This window comes from Polypterus senegalus, chromosome 10 (assembly GCF_016835505.1).
Source record: "Polypterus senegalus isolate Bchr_013 chromosome 10, ASM1683550v1, whole genome shotgun sequence".
Taxonomy (NCBI): domain Eukaryota; kingdom Metazoa; phylum Chordata; class Cladistia; order Polypteriformes; family Polypteridae; genus Polypterus; species Polypterus senegalus.
In genome coordinates this window covers 4870801-4887211 of record NC_053163.1, presented here as the reverse complement: position 1 = coordinate 4887211, position 16411 = coordinate 4870801, and the positions used below count along the sequence as shown (strand labels likewise).

The following is a 16411-nucleotide window of genomic DNA, read 5'->3' as shown; positions in this document are numbered from 1 at the left end:
AAGGCACCGCTTCAACCCAGGGAGGCTGCCATCTAGCATCCAGGGGGAGGTATTGGGTCTCCCATCCTTGCTCCCCTGGAACATAAGCTGCAGGGGCATCCTGGCTGGGCATGGGTCCCGGCCGTCCGCCATTATATATACAGTGGTGCTTGAAAATTTGTGAACCCTTTAGAATTTTCTATATTTCTGCATAAATATGACCTAAAATCATCATCAGATTTTCACTAAAAGTAGATAAAGAGAAACTAGTTAAATAAATGAGACAAAAATATTATACTTGGTCATTTATTTATTAAGGAAAATAATCGAATATTACATATTAGTGAGTTGCTGAAGTATGTGACCCTCACGGATGATCAGTTAGTTTGAAGGTGAAATTCGAGTCAATGGGATGCCAATCAGGTGTGAGTGGGCACCCTGTGGTATTAAAGAACAGGATCTATCAAAGTCTGCTCTTCACAACACATGTTGGTGGACGTGTATCATGGCACCAACAAAGGAGATTTCTGAGGACCTCACAAAAAGAGTTGTTGATGCTCATCAGGCTGGAAAAGGTTACCAAACCATCTCTAAAGAGTTTGGACTCCACCAATCCACAGTCAGACAGATTGTGTACAAATGGAGGAAATTCAAGACCATTGTTACCCTCACCAGGAGTGGTCGACCAACAAAGATCACTCCAAGAGCAAGGCACACGTGTAATAGTCAGCGAGGTCACAAAGGACCCCAGGGTAACTTCTAAGCAACTGAAGGCCTCTCTCACATTGGCTAATGTTCATGTTCATGAGTCCACCATCAGGAGAACACTGAACAACAATGGTGTGCATGGCAGGGTTGCAAGGAGAAAGCCACTGCTCTCCAAAACAAACATTGCTGCTCATCTGCAGTTTGCTAAAGATCACGTGGTCAAACCAGAAGGCTATTGGAAGAATGTTTTGTGGACGGATGAGACCAAAATAGAACTTTTTGGTTTAAATGAAAAGCGTTATGTTTGGAGAAAGGCAAACACTGCATTCCAGCGTCAGAACCTCATCTCATCTGTGAAACATGGTGGTGGTAGTATCAAGGTTTGGGCCTGTTGTGCTGCATCTGGGCCAGGACGGCTTGTCTTCAGTGATGGAACAATGAATTGTGAATGATATCAGAGAATTATAAAGGAAAATATCAGGCCATCTGTCCATGAAGTGAATCTCCAGAGGTGGTGGGTCATGCAGCAAGACAACGACCCTTAGCACACAAGTTGTTCTACCAAAGAATGATAAAGAAGAATAAAGTGAATGTTCTGGAATGGCCAAGTCAAAGTCAAAGTTACCGGAAATGTTTAGTTGCAGTTATTGGGGGGTCACACCAGATACTGAAAGCAAAGGTTCCCATACTTTTGCCACTCACAAATATATAATAATCAATCTTTTTCCTTAATAAATAAATGACCAAGTATAATTTTTTTGTCTCATTTGTTTAACTGGTTTCTCTTTAAAATATTATTATTAGCAAAAATATACTGCATCTAAAAAATGAAAGGACCTCTTTTTAATCAGAGTTTAGCATCAAGTCCATGAAACTCTTGGGTTATTGATCTGCTCAGTGAAGTAGCAGAGGGGCTTGTTCATCATTTTCATAGTAGAAAGTGATAAAAAATGTAAAGGTGTGACGCACACATTCAAACGAGTTGACACCCAAAATTAGAGATGACGCGCTCACAATCAGAGGGGTCAACGTTTACATTAAAGGTGGGTACCCTGGCAAAACAAAAGGAAAACGCTGATTGGTGGCAAAGGTTTGTCTGTCAGTCCACAGTGGAAGCTTCCGGTTAAGTGGCATGCTGAGTAAAGGAAGTTAATATAGCATTCAAAATCTAAAGAGTTCTTATTATGAACCCAAAAGCTTCAGAGGCACCGAGCCGGTCCAATGGGTGATTTATTTGAGAGATGGGGAACACTGGATACCTGAAGTGGTTTATGAGACCAGTTTGTAAAATATGCAACTAAGATTTTCTCTTCTTCCTGATCACTTTGTCCCCGAGCTATATGTCAGCACTTCACATGCCCAGTTTTTCACCCAGTTTGATCGTCTGATATTTCTTAACAGGTAGGGAATGCATTTAATAATTTTAATGCAAATGAAGAGTTAAAAACCATCGCCTCTAATCCACCTGATCAGTACGTCTTCAAAGTTACCGACTTTAACGCTTTGGACAGCATCAAGGACAAGCTGCAAGACAGGATTTTCGCCATTGAAGGTAAACATTACAATGTCTGGGTAGGGAAGTGAATTTCTTAGCTGGCTCTGTGGCTCAAACCCGTTACTCGTTATTTACAGGAACGCAGGCATCGGGCGAATCTCTTCAGCTGGAGATGGCACAGGAAGGATTCAGTGCTTTACTTCTTCCTGTAAGTCCAACCATTCTGATCACAAACTCCTCCGCACCGGCAGTCAAACCACATCCACCTGAGACCAGGCACGTTCAGGCCCAGCCAGTAGGAAAAGCTTGGGTTGCTAGTGGAAGAGGAGTTGGTGCGGTGAATAAGTGGCACTTAACCTGTGGTCTGTGTGTGGATCTCAGTGGTGGGGATACAGAGCTGTAGAAATGGTGCCATCCTTTAGATGAGAAGTAAAACCGAGGATCTGACTCCCCGTGATCATAGAAGATCCTTCGTAAAGAGTCGGATGTGTCCTCATGTCCAGGCTAAATTGCCCACCACGGCCAACTCATGCTGGCCCCCCTAATTATGCCTTATCTTGAATTGACTCTCTTTCACCACTGAACAGCTAATGTGTGGTGAGTGTACTGCTGCAAAAATGGCTGCCGTCACATCCTTCTGGCGGGTGCTGCACTTTAGTGATGGTTGGAGTTTCTCCCCACTCACTATGCAAAGAGCTATATAAATGTAAAGAATTATTATTATTATTATTATTATTATTACTATAGGCCTGAGTCTTTCTTTCCCCTTCCAAATACCTACCAGACCTCAGATGGCTGTCTCTTCTCTCTTCTGATTCTCTCGTCAGGATTGGACTGTGGTCGGGGCCGTTGGGGCCTACGAGTGGACAGGAGCCTTCATGAAGAAGATTTCTTGGTCTCAGTCTTTGTCGGAGCAGAAGTTCAATATACCAAAAGGATCTTATTTAGGTGAGCGCTCAGAGTTTTCAGTATGTGCACGTGGCAAAGGAGGCTTTCTCTTTGTCTTGCGTTGTGAAATGAATTGCATGTGAATTATGACAGTGTGATTTTTCTTTCAGGCTCCTATTTCAACACTCCTTTTCTTATTTTATGTAGTGTCTTTCACAATCTGCATTTTTAAGGGCAACAAACAAATATCTTAGTATTTTTGTTATTAAATACCATGTCATAGAGCTCACTGTCCTGAATGAAGCTGTACTCTGAACATTTAATTGTTGTTTGTCTCCTTTTTGGTGTCCTTGACGTAACACCTTTGCCAGCTGGGCACCCCATCACACATTCCCGGTTGTTGTTGTTTTTTTCATTTATCTCTATTATGTAAAAAATAAAAATCTTGGAAGGAGACGAGACGTGATTTTTTTTTTTTTCCAGAGAGACATTTTCACGTCCCGCAAGATGAGACTTTGTGCCAAGAGATTTAACCCACGCCCAGGGCCGGAAATAAAGAGTAGATGAAAAAGTAGAACATCGTAAAGAATTCAAAAAACGTTGGAACGATACACGTGAAAGCAGGTTAGAGATTAGGAAAGTAGTAAAATTTGAAAGACTCAAAAAACTGATAGTAAAGATTGCATTAGCGCAAACAAACAGAAATTATTACTCGGTGAAATAACAGAACAGCGAAAAGAGATCGAATATATTGTTCGGATTTAAACTTGCAGATATCTAATTCGTGTTGCCATCAGCGAAAACTAGTGTTTCTTTCCCAATGAAGAAGCGTATCGTGAGAATTAAAAGTTTTGTTGTTTGGTGAAAGTGAAATCCACAAACACTACAGGCAAAATATCCGAGATTACAATAATCTTTCCACAGTCGTATCAATCAAAGCTCAAAATGTAGATTGACACAATAATGGACCCTATTCTATGAGAATCTGTGGTCCTGCAACAATTAAAGCTACGACAAGTTTAATTTCGAAGAAACCACAATTCGGTCAGGTTTACATTTATGATTACAGAGAAGCAATGCAACATAGAATCGAAAGAGTGTGTAACAATTCCCATGAAAATAACAATCTCTTTAAATTGTATAAGCGGTTAACCAAACCTGGGGGTGGGCGAGTGAAGCGAGCAGGGGGCGGAGGTCACTAGTTTATTTTTATATACTGTATATATATATTTTTTTTTTTCTAAAAGTCCAGAAAAATAATATCATATGCACCAAAACCAAAATCCTGACAAATCAAAAGTCACAAACCATAAACCACCCTGGTAAAGTAACTACATCATAAGATTCAGGATGTCCCTCAGTGGATACTCTACAACACATTGCATTTTTTATAATGCCACCTCAGTGATGTCATTGGTGTTGGGCATCCTGGTGGTCTCATGTAAACAAGATGGTAATAAAAAAAATACCACATTAAGACTAAAGGGAAAAATCAAAAAATCACAAAATCAAATCATTGGTTCAAAATAATAAAAGCAAAGCTTAATTCCCCAAAATGACATAAAGGTAAGTAGTCCTCAAATACCTGCAGGATCAAGAGTGGGTCCAAAAAAAAGACAACGAAAGAGCCTTTCCACCCAGGCCTGAAATGCAGGTTGTTGTGATCAGTAATTTTTATAAATATTTTGTGGAAAACCTTGAATGGATTTTCACCGTCTATGAGGCTATCTTGGAGTTTCAGGACTCAAGGAATATGACTTTGAATTTAGAGAGTTTTGAGGAAGTTGGATGCGTGTGCTGCTGTTTTCAGCTTTTTTTTTTTAAGTAGTTTATTGCTGTCATCATTTTTCCCAGAATTCCCTGGACCATGTGTCACTTGTGAACGCCATCAGAGTGACAGTTTAAAGTGCATTCCAGACATCTCATGAGTATCGAAGTTTAATTTGTGAAATCTCAAGGATCCTTTGCCTTGTGGCTTCCTAGTTTTTCAAGTTTTTCTCTCTCATTGCTGGCTGTTAATTGATTTTCGTGATTTATGCCCTAAAACCTCACCTTTGGCCCTAACCTTGGCTTCCTCTTTGAATATGTGCATCTCCTGGTCATTCACTTCCACCGAGAGAGCCCACAGATTGTCTAGTGAGTTGTCTCCTCCTCACGCCGGTCTCTCAAAGAGCAGCCCAAAGTTCTTACCTCTCAAATCTCATTTCTCTTTCTTTCCTTCTCATGACCCTGGTGTCTCTTCCTCTCTCAACAGTGAACCTTTGCACCAAACCTTCCTCCATTTTCTATACTTGAATACTTTGATTGAGCTCTGAGGCCATTTATGGTTTCACTTCTGGTCCCCAAGAATAGTGACACCAGTCTCTGGCTCCCCTCTTGTGATTGTCAGTGGCCTCCAAATTAGACCTCATGCTGCTCATTTCCTTAAGAGGTGACAAAGCCCAACTCTTCTCAGTCAGGGTCTTTGTGTTGCCCCATAGAAGGCAGAGAGACAGACAGAAAGATAGAGCTAGAAACGTGACCTTCTGCCACTCCTCCTGGGCCTCTCCCTTAAATGGGCACCATGATCCCAGTTCTTCTAGCGTCCCACCACATTCTGCCCACTTCTGGCAAAGAGGCACTGCAGTTTCTTGCCAGTCCTGCCTCGTAGTGGACGCTCAGCCAGCCTTGTTGTTAGTGGTCTTGCCTGATCTATCACTTCCTGAGGGGTCAAATCTTATTCACTCACTCATAAAGCCTTCTACTGAAGCCTCCTTCTTCTCTTCAGGACCACCTTTTGCTAGAGTAGGGCTTACTATAATGCTGTGCAGAGGTCTCTTGAGGATTTTTCTGGTGTCCTTTGCTCCCATGCCCTCCCACCATTACACGCTCTGTCATTTTCTTTCATCATACTTAATGCACACCATGAAAGACAGTATATGAACTAAAAATTGGTTCATATCTACGCATGATTTGCATTCAGCATTTCAATTATGCATTGAACATAATTAAACATTAAGTCCGTATTTTGCATCGAGTTATGCAAATACTTTTTACAACCCTTACAGTAAATTTCTAGGGGCTTGGTTGGTGAAGAACTGTGCAAAATCATGGAAGAGAGGATGAAGAAGGTGGCGGTGAATGGATGATGTAGAAGGGGCGACAGGCAGCTGAGATGTGAAAATCAACCTCAAAATAGCCAGAGACAAAACCAAAATGGAAAAAAATGGTTGATGCAAGATTCCCAGTTTGAAGACCCCAAAGACCGCCTACAGTTGTGGTTGTGCAGTGGTAGGACATTTCATTTTCATGATTTTAAAGATGTCATCATGCCTTTTCTTTTCGCAGGATATTCAGTAAAAGCATTCCGGTTTCAGAGTACCACATACTTGGCATTGGGAGCCCCGCGCTACTCGCACAAAGGAGCAGTGTCAGTGACCGCCTTGGATGGAACTGAACGGCTGCGGATACTGGGCAATCAGGTGAGACGAGGTCTGATGTTTTGGGGTCAGGATTTGATCATTTCAGTCTCTGCCATCTAAAGGGCTACTGGGCCTACCTGAATATCAGTGGGACATTCAGTGCCCTAAATATTATCAGGCTGTTATCTTTGAGAAGAGCTAAAGATCTACTGATGGGGTTCTGAGGGGCTCTACATTGTACATTAGGGTCCCAAAGGGCCCTCCCATGAATGTAATGAAGTCCAGAGTGGCAGATCAAGGAATGTCTACAGGGACCTCTCTTGACAAAAATGGCTTTACTCTGACACTCCATGGCCTTGTCTCCTACTAGGTTGGCTCCTACTTTGGTGCAGAGCTTTGCGCGGTGGACTTCAGGAACAGTGGCACCAGTGACCTTCTGCTGATTGGAGCACCCATGCACTATGAAAATGGCAGAGAAGGTCAGGTCACAGTCTGCACTCTCAAGAAGGTAAGAGGAGTAACCTGTTTAATCTCTGAAACCTACAAGTCCTGGGGGTTTGCTGCCAGATGAATGAGGAGAGTTAATCGAGTTTACCTTTTTGTGAACTTCTTGTAGGTTAACATCAAACTTTCATTTGATTGTGGAAAGGCCCTATATGGACAAAGCACAGAAGTCCACTCCAGGTTTGGGGCCACTCTGGCAGAGGTTCAAGACTTCAATGGAGATTCCATCAAAGACGTTGTGATTGGGGCTCCAATGGAGAACAACGGCCAGGGAAGCATCTACTTGTACCACGGGAAACCGATGGGACTAATGCTCCAGTTCAGCCAGGTTAGTCTGTATTAGGGGACATGGAGGGAACAGCAATGTCCAGGATGATAGGACACATTAGTCCTACTCTGTTCAGTGTCATTCAATTCACAATGAACTGAATGTCCTACAAAGTGGAACAAATGATGTTTATTAAGTGAGGCCATTACATGAAACACTCCTGGAACCCAATCTCCAGTAAAAGTTCAACAGGAACTTGACATCTGGTGCAACACATCAGTGTGGGAATTGATATGCATTTGAGTAGGACACACTTGGAGCCCGATGTCCAATAAAATCTGATGTATGGATCTAATATCTCATACAGCAGAACACAACAGAGAAGTCATGCCTGATAGAATTAGATCTACCTGAATGCTAAGCAACACACTAAGACCCGTTAGTGTCTAAGTAAACAGTTTTGCAGGACGCTAACAACGAGGTTTGGGGTCTGTGAAGCAGCATTGCTAATCACCCACCCACCTGTAAGTTAACCTGTCTGGGGGCACAATAAACTAAGCCAGCTGATACCCCCAAAGAGTTTTACATTGTGTAGATATGCCCAATACAATAAGACTGAGTGGAATAAAAGATCAGCGGCCCGTATCACTGGATGTCCTAAGAGCACTGTGTCCAGTATGTACCAGTTTTTAGTACAAAGGACAGTGAGTATGTTTGAAAGATGAAACAAACAACATTAAATTTTTAGGTCATCCTGTATGATTGAAAAGATTGAAAGAAAAAGGAAACACAAAACAAGTCTAGTGCCTCGGGTCGACTGCCCAAGATTCCAGATTTCCAGCATTCTGGGAGGAAGAGACTGTGACTTTGGAGGTGGAAAGGTGTCGCCCTTCTCTTCTGCGGCGGGAGGAGAAGTGAGAGTGTTTATTATACGGCGCCATCTCCTGTCTCGGTGGAGAATTGACGTCACCCAAGCCTTTAAGCTGTTTCCCACTTGCATGTTCACGCACATGTGTGCAGACATTTAGAACTTGCTTTTTGCTTATCTTTGGATTAAGAAACACAAATAATGTCAGGGATTCTGGGATGTTGCTAAGTCCAAATAGGGCATCAGCCACAGTGCTTATAACATCCAAAGGTTACGCTCAATGCCTCTTTTAAATTAAATTCCACTCATTCCCAAATTCGAATTTAGTAAATTATTATTGATAGTTTTAAATGTTTGTACACTATAGGGGGACCGAGAGAAATAGCTGCTGTTGTTAACAGTAATTTAGTTTGATTTCCCATCTCTGTGTGTGTGTGTGTACAGTTGTGCTTGAAAGTTTGTGAACCCTTTAGAATTTTCTCTATTTCTGCATAAATATGACCTAAAACATCATCAGATTTTCACTCAAGTCCTAAAAGTAGATAAAGAGAAACCAGTTAAACAAATGAGACAAAAATATTCTACTTGGTCATTTATTTATTGAGGAAAATGATCGAATATTACGTATCTGTGAGTGGCTGAAGTATGTGACCCTTTGCTTTCAGTATCTGCTGTGACCCCCTTACTAAACGTTTCCGGTAACTTCTGCTCATTCCTGCACACCAGCTTGGTGGAATTTTCACCCATTCCTCCGTACAGAACAGCTTCAACTCAGGGATGTTGGTGGGTTTCCTCACATGAACTGCTCTCTTCAGGTCCTTCCACAACATTTCCATTGGATTAAGGTCAGGACTTTGACTTGGCCATTCCAGAACATTCACTTTATTCTTCTTTAACCATTCTTTGGTAGAACGACTTGTGTGCTTAGGGTCGTTGTCTTGCTGCATGACCCACCTTCTCTTGAGATTCAGTTCATGGACAGATGTCCTGACATTTTCATTTAGAATTCTCTGATATAATTCACAATTCATTTTTCCATCAATGAAGGCAAGCCGTCCTGGCCCAGATGCAGCAAAACAGGTCCAAACCCTGATACTACCACCACCATGTTTCACAGATGAGATAAGGTTCTTATGCTGGAATGCAGTGTTTTCCTTTCTCCAAACATAACGGTTTTCATTGAAACCAGAAAGTTCTATTTTGGTCTCATCCGTCCACAAAACATTCTTCCAATAGCCTTCTGGTTTGTCCACGTGATCTTTAGCAAACTGCAGACGAGCAGCAATGTTTTTTTGGAGAGCAGTGGCTTTCTCCTTGCAACCCTGCCATGCACACCATTGTTGTTCAGTGTTCTCCTGATGGTGGACTCATGAACATGAACATCAGCCAATGTGAGAGAGGCCTTCAGTTGGGGTCCTTGGTGACCTTGCCGACTATTACACGTGTGTCTTGCTCTTGGAGTGATCTTTGTTGGTCGACCAGTCCTGGGGAGGGTAACAATGGTCTTGAATCTCCTCCATTTGTACCCAATCTGTCTGACTGTGGATTGGTGGAGTCCAAACTCTTTACAGATGGTTTTGTAACCTTTTCCAGCCTGATGAGCATCAACAACTCTTTTTGTGAGGTCCTCAGAAATCTCCTTTGTTGGTGCCATGATACACTTCCACAAACATGTGTTGTGAAGAGCAGACTTTGATAGATCCTGTTCTTTATATCACAGGGTGCCCACTCACACCTGATTGGCATCCCATTGACTCGAATTTCACCTTCAAACTGACTGCTCATCCGTGAGGGTCACATACTTTTGCCACTCACAGATATGTAATATTCCATCATTTTCCTCAATAAATAAATGACCAAGTAGAATATTTTTGTCTCATTTGTTTAACTGGTTTCTCTTTATCTACTTTTAGGACTTGAGTGAAAATCTGATGATGTTTAGGTCATATTTATGCAGAAATATAGAAAATTCTAAAGGGTTCACAAACTTTCAAGCACAATTGTATATTTTTGTAGTTGAAGATCCTCAAAGGGAGCGAATGAATCATCAATGTATCATAAAGTACTTTTTATTCCTGAGCTTTCAGCTCCTGCCAGGAGCCGTCATCAGAGGGTAATGATTAGATGTACAAAAATCAAAGGCAATCAAAGGCAACACCGTCAGACAGACCAGAGGCCCAGCGCTCAGTAGACATTGAGGACCCCATGTTAAGGAGCATAGGACGACCCTGAGTCGGATTTTTTATGGTCTTTAGTAGCTAGAAAGAAGTCTCACTAATGCTCTTTGTTACGTGCAGCGAATTGAAGCCTCTCAAGTCTCCGGAGGTTTGCAGTACTTCGGCCAGTCTGTACACGGCATCATGGACATCAGCGGTGACAACATCCCGGACCTTGTCATTGGTGCACTTGGCAAAGTGTTCGTCCTAAGGTAAGCTGAATCAAGAGTTTGTCTGGATCTGCCACGCTTTGCAGAGTTCAGGGTCCGCTCTGTGCCCCTTTAGTGCCAGCTGCAGTGTCACCACCTCCATTCTTGACCTTCTCGCTGAATGCCCAGTTCTGTCTCCCATGACCTTTTGAACTTCTTTTTTTATGAGGCCTTTTCCTTTTGGCCGTGTTATCACTTTAAATAAACTAGCAAGGGACAGCAAGAGAGGAGAAGTGTTGAAGTTCACATTAACATGTCGCTTGTTCATTCAGTCAGAAGGAATTCATGAATGGGCAACCTGTATGATGGACCAGGCCATGCCCACATATATATATATATATATATATATATATATATATATGTGGACATGCTTTTTGTTAAGCTGCTGTGAAAGTAAAATTAACTGCTTGCAAGCTACTTAGGGTTAGCAGCTGAGAAAGCCGTTTTGCTCTAACGGCTGGTCGTTCATACAGGCGTCTGTCATAAGAGGGTGCAGTAAGATGACCCAGGACAACTTCTAGTTTATTTGACACAGGAAAGATGACCTTTCCTACTTTAGGGGGTCTATCTGACAAGTAAAAAAGCAAGAACAGATGGCACTTTTGGCGGCACGGTGGCACAGTGGGTAGTGCAGCTGCCTCGCAGTTAGGAGACTCGGGTTCACTTCCCGGGTCCTCCCTGTGTGGAGTTTGCATGTTCTCCTTGTGTCTGCGTGGGTTTCCTCCTACAGTCCAAAGACATGCAGGTTAGGTGCATTGGCGATTCTAAATTGTCCCTAGAGTGTGCTTGGTGTGTGGGTGTGTGTGCCCTGTGGTGGGCTGGCGCTCTGCCCGGGGTTTGTTTGTTGCCTTGCACCCTGTGTTGGCTGGAATTGGCTCCAGCAGACCCCCCGTGACCCTGTAGTTAGGATATAGCGGATGGATATATATATATATATATATATATATATATATATATATATATTTGATGGATGGATTTTTATTATTATTATTATTATTATTATTATGGGTGGGATTAACCTTTACTGTTTATTTTACAATTTCAAATAATAAAATAAAATGCTTAAGTAAATGATATTATGTTTTTTTTTTTTTTTGATAAATAAGGGGAAGGAAGACGAAATTATAAAAAGCCAATCGAAAAATGAAACTTTGCTCTTCTGCCTTGCACCGTAGAATCCATGTACTCCAATGAATTTGATTTTTATTCAGTCACAGAGAACTATTCCTGTCTTCCTCGGGGGCTTCTTCCACACTGCTTTTCTGGACGGTCTTAACAAAAGCAGGCTGAAACTCGGCCAAGCGGCCAGTGCTTGTCCCCCCAGTGTTCTCTGAGTTGCAAGCCCCAAGCAGGCCCACCTTGGATGATCGACGGTTTGCAAACAAATGTTGAAAGACCTCTGGAGCTGGTGTCTCCTCCTCCTCCTGAACCCGTGGACACGTTAGTAACTATCGTCTGCTCTCTGCAGGTCCCGGCCAATCTTTGAAGTGAGGACCAACATGAAGTTCTCTCCGGATATGATCAAAGTGGAAAGTGGGGACTGCGAAAGCAAATACACGGAGCACACGCTCACCCTCTGCTTCATTCTAACCAAAAAAACCAAAGATAACCAAGGTACAGTGTGCCAGTTTCTAATCTTAGAGTAAAGAACCCAACTCTGTCGGTAATGTAACTGGATGAGCTGTGCAAATGGGGGCAAAACACTCTTGGAGCAAAGGGAAGGTGCAAAGTGCAAAAGTGCTTTTCTTAAAAAGAAAACCAAAAACAGTGTCCATAGTGCAGTGCTTCAAAAATCCATAAAAAAAACCCATAAAAACAAGTGCATGGGGGGTCATGAGGTTGCTGGAAAGGAGTGTGAGGTGCAAAAGGACGAAGGTCCGAGTCTTTAAGAATCCTGCTGCTTCCTGTTTGAGTGACCTGAGACGAAGACTGGACTCCATGTGTGTCTCTTCAGAGAATCCTTGGGTACCACTGGTGTGACTTTGTGTTGCTCATTGGGTCTTGAATGAGTCACATGACCTGCATGGTGAGGGAGCGTCACTTACGGCACTACAGCCATGTGGCATGATTACCTGAGGGCAATCAGCTCACTGGACTCTCATTTTTGAGGACCCGAGTGGCTGGCACAGACCAAGGGTACACCCACATAACACCTGGGTGTGGCAGATAGATGGTCATTTCCGAAGGGTGGGACTGGAGGGGTTGCCAACCAAGATCCCCAGCTGCTTCATTGTGTGGTGGGCACAGCAGCAAGCTGTAACAGTGCCTGCTCCCTGACCTGACCTGATTCAGCCTTTAATTCATTTAATGTAATTAACTTTGGGTTCCAGTTTTAACAGTTTTGGACTCCCCATTTTAGGTAATGTCACTATGTCAGCAATTTGTCATCAGAATATGTGATACTGGGGCGGCACGGTGGCGCAGTGGGTAGCGCTGCTGCCTCGCAGTTAGGAGACCTGGGTTCGCTTCCTGGGTCCCCCCTGCGTGGAGTTTGCATGTTCTCCCGTGTCTGCGTGGGTTTCCTCCGGGCGCTCCGGTTTCCTCCCACAATCCAAAGACATGCAGGTTGGGTGGATTGGTGATTCTAAATTGGCCCTAGTGTGTGCTTGGTGTGTTTGTGTGTGTCCTGCAGTGGGTTGGCACCCTGCTCAGGATTGGTTCCTGCCTTGTGCCCTGTGTTGGTTGGGATTGGCTCCAGCAGACCCCCATGACCCTGTGTTCGGATTCAGCGGGTTGGAAAATGGATGGATGGAATATGTGATACTGTGTGGGGGACATCTCTTTTTTTAATTTTATATGTTTATTTTTGTGCATTTTTATATTATTATTAGCAATGCTATTTTGCGTCATGTTTGTTGTATGGTCACCACCATTCATCTCATTCCACCTATATAAGATGGTGGCACCAAGCAGCATGTATCCAAGTATTGGATCAAAGAAATAAAAACTTCTTGAAAAGGAGAGAGAGTGAGGAAAATTTTAAGATTGCGTTTCGACCTTTGCAATAATTTTTTTTATAATTAATTCTGGCCTGTCTCGTAATAATGATTGTTGTTTGTTCTTAAAACTTTTTATTTGTTTTCAACTCCTTTCTGGATTCAAAGTGCCTTTTCTTTTTCCTGTAGGCATTTATCATACTTAGTTGAAATGAGAACAAAAGGTAATCACAAGAATCTGCACGGGACAAGTAACTAGTCTGACTAGAAGGTTACATTTGTAGCAGAACAGTTCAAAGGTTGCAAATAATGTACTTTGCTGATGCTGGGTGACTTCCATAGATGAAATTCTAAGTGAATGAGGGTCCTGGAGAGGGGAAATGAACATCATGCGATTTGAAATGTGTCCTCCATAGATTCTTTATCTTATATATAAACGTCTACATATGGAAGTGTGTCTGTCTGTCTGTCTGTCTGTCTGTCTGTCTGTCCAGATGTAAGGGGTGGAGTTGGGGTGAGGGCTCCGCCCCCAAGGAATCAGAAAACTCTCTTAGCCGCTAATAACACAAGTGAGGTCAGCAAGTCGGCAAAATGAAACCTCAGAAGAAAGACAAAGTCGCTTAGCCGCTAACATCGGTAAACTGATATCCCTTTTACTCTTCCTCCCGCTGCTAATACACAAGCGAGGCGAGCACGTCAGCAAAACTAATCCTCCAAGGAGAGAGACGCCCAGAGTTGCTCCTTTCAATTACCTGACATCTCTATAGGGTGGTCCAGATCTAATTATTCAGTTTTCATTACGCTATAACTTATTAAGCTTATCACATAGAAAATCACCTGAAAAATCCCAGACCATCGAGAAGTGTGCAAACTGACGACGTGAAGAATCGTCTTTGCGCCGAACTGGAATCGTCCCTGCATAAATCAAAGTCATCCAGACGATCTGGACCTGTATAATTAGATCTGGACCACCCTGTAGAGTTCAATTATTTTTTTGTGATGATTTCAATAGTTTCTAGGACCCCGGGCTTTTTACAGCACGGGCTTACACAGCTAGTCTGTACTAATAAAAGGCAAAGCCTTCACTGACTGACTGACTCACTCACTCATCACTAATTCTCCAACTTCCTGTGTAGATAGAAGGCTGAAATTTGGCAGGCTCATTCCTTACAGATTACTTACACATGTTAAGCAGGTTTCATTTTGAAATTCTACGCGTAACGGTCATAACTGAATCCTACTTGCGTGCATATATACGGCCATAGCCTGCAGCTCGGTCGCCGTGTGAGGCGGAGTTGCATCCCCCATCCCCACGCCTTCCACGTAAATTGAGTGCCTGCCCATATAAGGCTGTTCAGTCAGCAGCAATCCAAGCTGTGAGAAAACAGTAAAAAGGAGGCGTGTCAGACGTCGTGGTCCATTTTCTGATGCAGCGAGACGGAAACAACTTTGTGACGCTGCCACCAAATACTCGCAGGCAAATCCACAACTTCATAGAGACGCTGTCGCTAAATACTCCCTAGAGAGAGATGAGTGACAGGGATCCGGGTTAATTAACGGTGCGTGATAAAAAGGTGACGTGGGTTGACCGGAAGTGGTAGTTGGAGGGGCTGGAGAAAAAGAAGAGAACAGCATCAGGTGAAAAAAAGGAAGTAAATGTTTTAAGAGAGGTAGATAGGATGAAGGTGATTTGTCTTTATTATTTTGGAGGTGTCCCCGTGACCCAAGCAACGGGTGGCGGTAGGGCACCATTTATATCGTGGTATATTGAATAAAAAGCCAGTCAGCATTTAGAAGACTTCCCCGGACAAGCGGATCCTGAGTGTGTTTATTCGACGGGACATCACAATATATTACCCAGAAAACGGCGAAAAAAGAAAGAAAACGAAAGAATGCAAGAAAGCAGGAAAGAAACAAAGCAAGGTAAAGAAACGGAAAGAATATCTTATTTATAAACGGCGCAAATATGTACTTAATCTACAGTATATTACAACTATATACACATATAAATTAGACACCCAGACACACACAATCCCCACACGTTCCCCAGTCCCTTATCTGAACTTTCTTTTAAAAGTTTATAATCACCTGGCCTGGGAAGTCTGCAGTGAATCCAGCGACCAATCCTGATGTGCACCGCGGACATGTTTACTTGATTTACATGTAAAGAAGCGATCTCACCGGCTCGGCGACAGTTCCTTTATTGAACAATGAAGTCCGTCTCACCCGGGTGACTCGGCGTTAGCGTCCATCCATGGCCGACGTCCGCTCCACAACAGACAAGTAAAGCCGTGAGGTCCGAATATCCCTTTTAGATTAGCAGGCACCCCTTCTCCGTGCACCCAACCGTCCATATTACGGAGTCTTTACCGCTGGCTGCTTCTTTTCATTCACCTTCCCAGCTCTTTATTTAAACAGTTTTCCTTCTCACTTTTCCGCTCCTTCTCTCTGTTCTCCCTTTTCCTTCAAAATACGCGCCTCCTTGCCTTTTTACATTCAGTTCCCCTTACGTCACACCATGGTACGTTTAGCAAGGATCCACAGGCATAGTTCGGCCCCCAATTCTTCTTAAAGAGATATCCCGCAGACAGTTAATTACTGGGACATAATTACATTGACAATCAGGTTATGTTATTTTTAAAATGTTTCCTTTTCTTTTTCATTGCTTCTTTAACACACTACTTCTCCGCTGCGAAGCGCGGGTATTCTGCTAGTCATTAATAAAAGGTAAACTGCTGGCTTGCCGGTGAATTGACTGTAATCCGTGTTCATCAGAGCACAGCAAGAGGAAGGTGAACAGGATTTATGATCCATGGCTAACAAAGGAATGGTGCATTGTGGGCTTGTGTGATTTTTTCATTATTAACAGGACTGAAAATCGTGCAGTTCTTGCTGTCTTTGGCGGTAGGGGGTCATGTTTCAGGCCAGCTGCTTAAGGA

At 42.9% G+C, this 16411-nt stretch overlaps 1 protein-coding gene across 2 annotated transcripts in view; it reads left to right on the top strand.

The window, feature by feature from the left end:
• The window catches only part of LOC120536576 (integrin alpha-X-like), a 63830-nt gene that overhangs the window by 24020 nt on the left and 23399 nt on the right, over positions 1–16411 (top strand). For both annotated transcript variants that reach the window (XM_039764966.1, XM_039764965.1), the window contains exons 9-16: positions 2089–2239; positions 2320–2390; positions 3010–3130; positions 6398–6531; positions 6842–6979; positions 7088–7303; positions 10409–10539; positions 12005–12150. In XM_039764966.1, the coding sequence (XP_039620900.1) occupies positions 2089–2239; positions 2320–2390; positions 3010–3130; positions 6398–6531; positions 6842–6979; positions 7088–7303; positions 10409–10539; positions 12005–12150 (1108 nt within the window). The remainder of the gene's footprint in view (positions 1–2088; positions 2240–2319; positions 2391–3009; positions 3131–6397; positions 6532–6841; positions 6980–7087; positions 7304–10408; positions 10540–12004; positions 12151–16411) is intronic.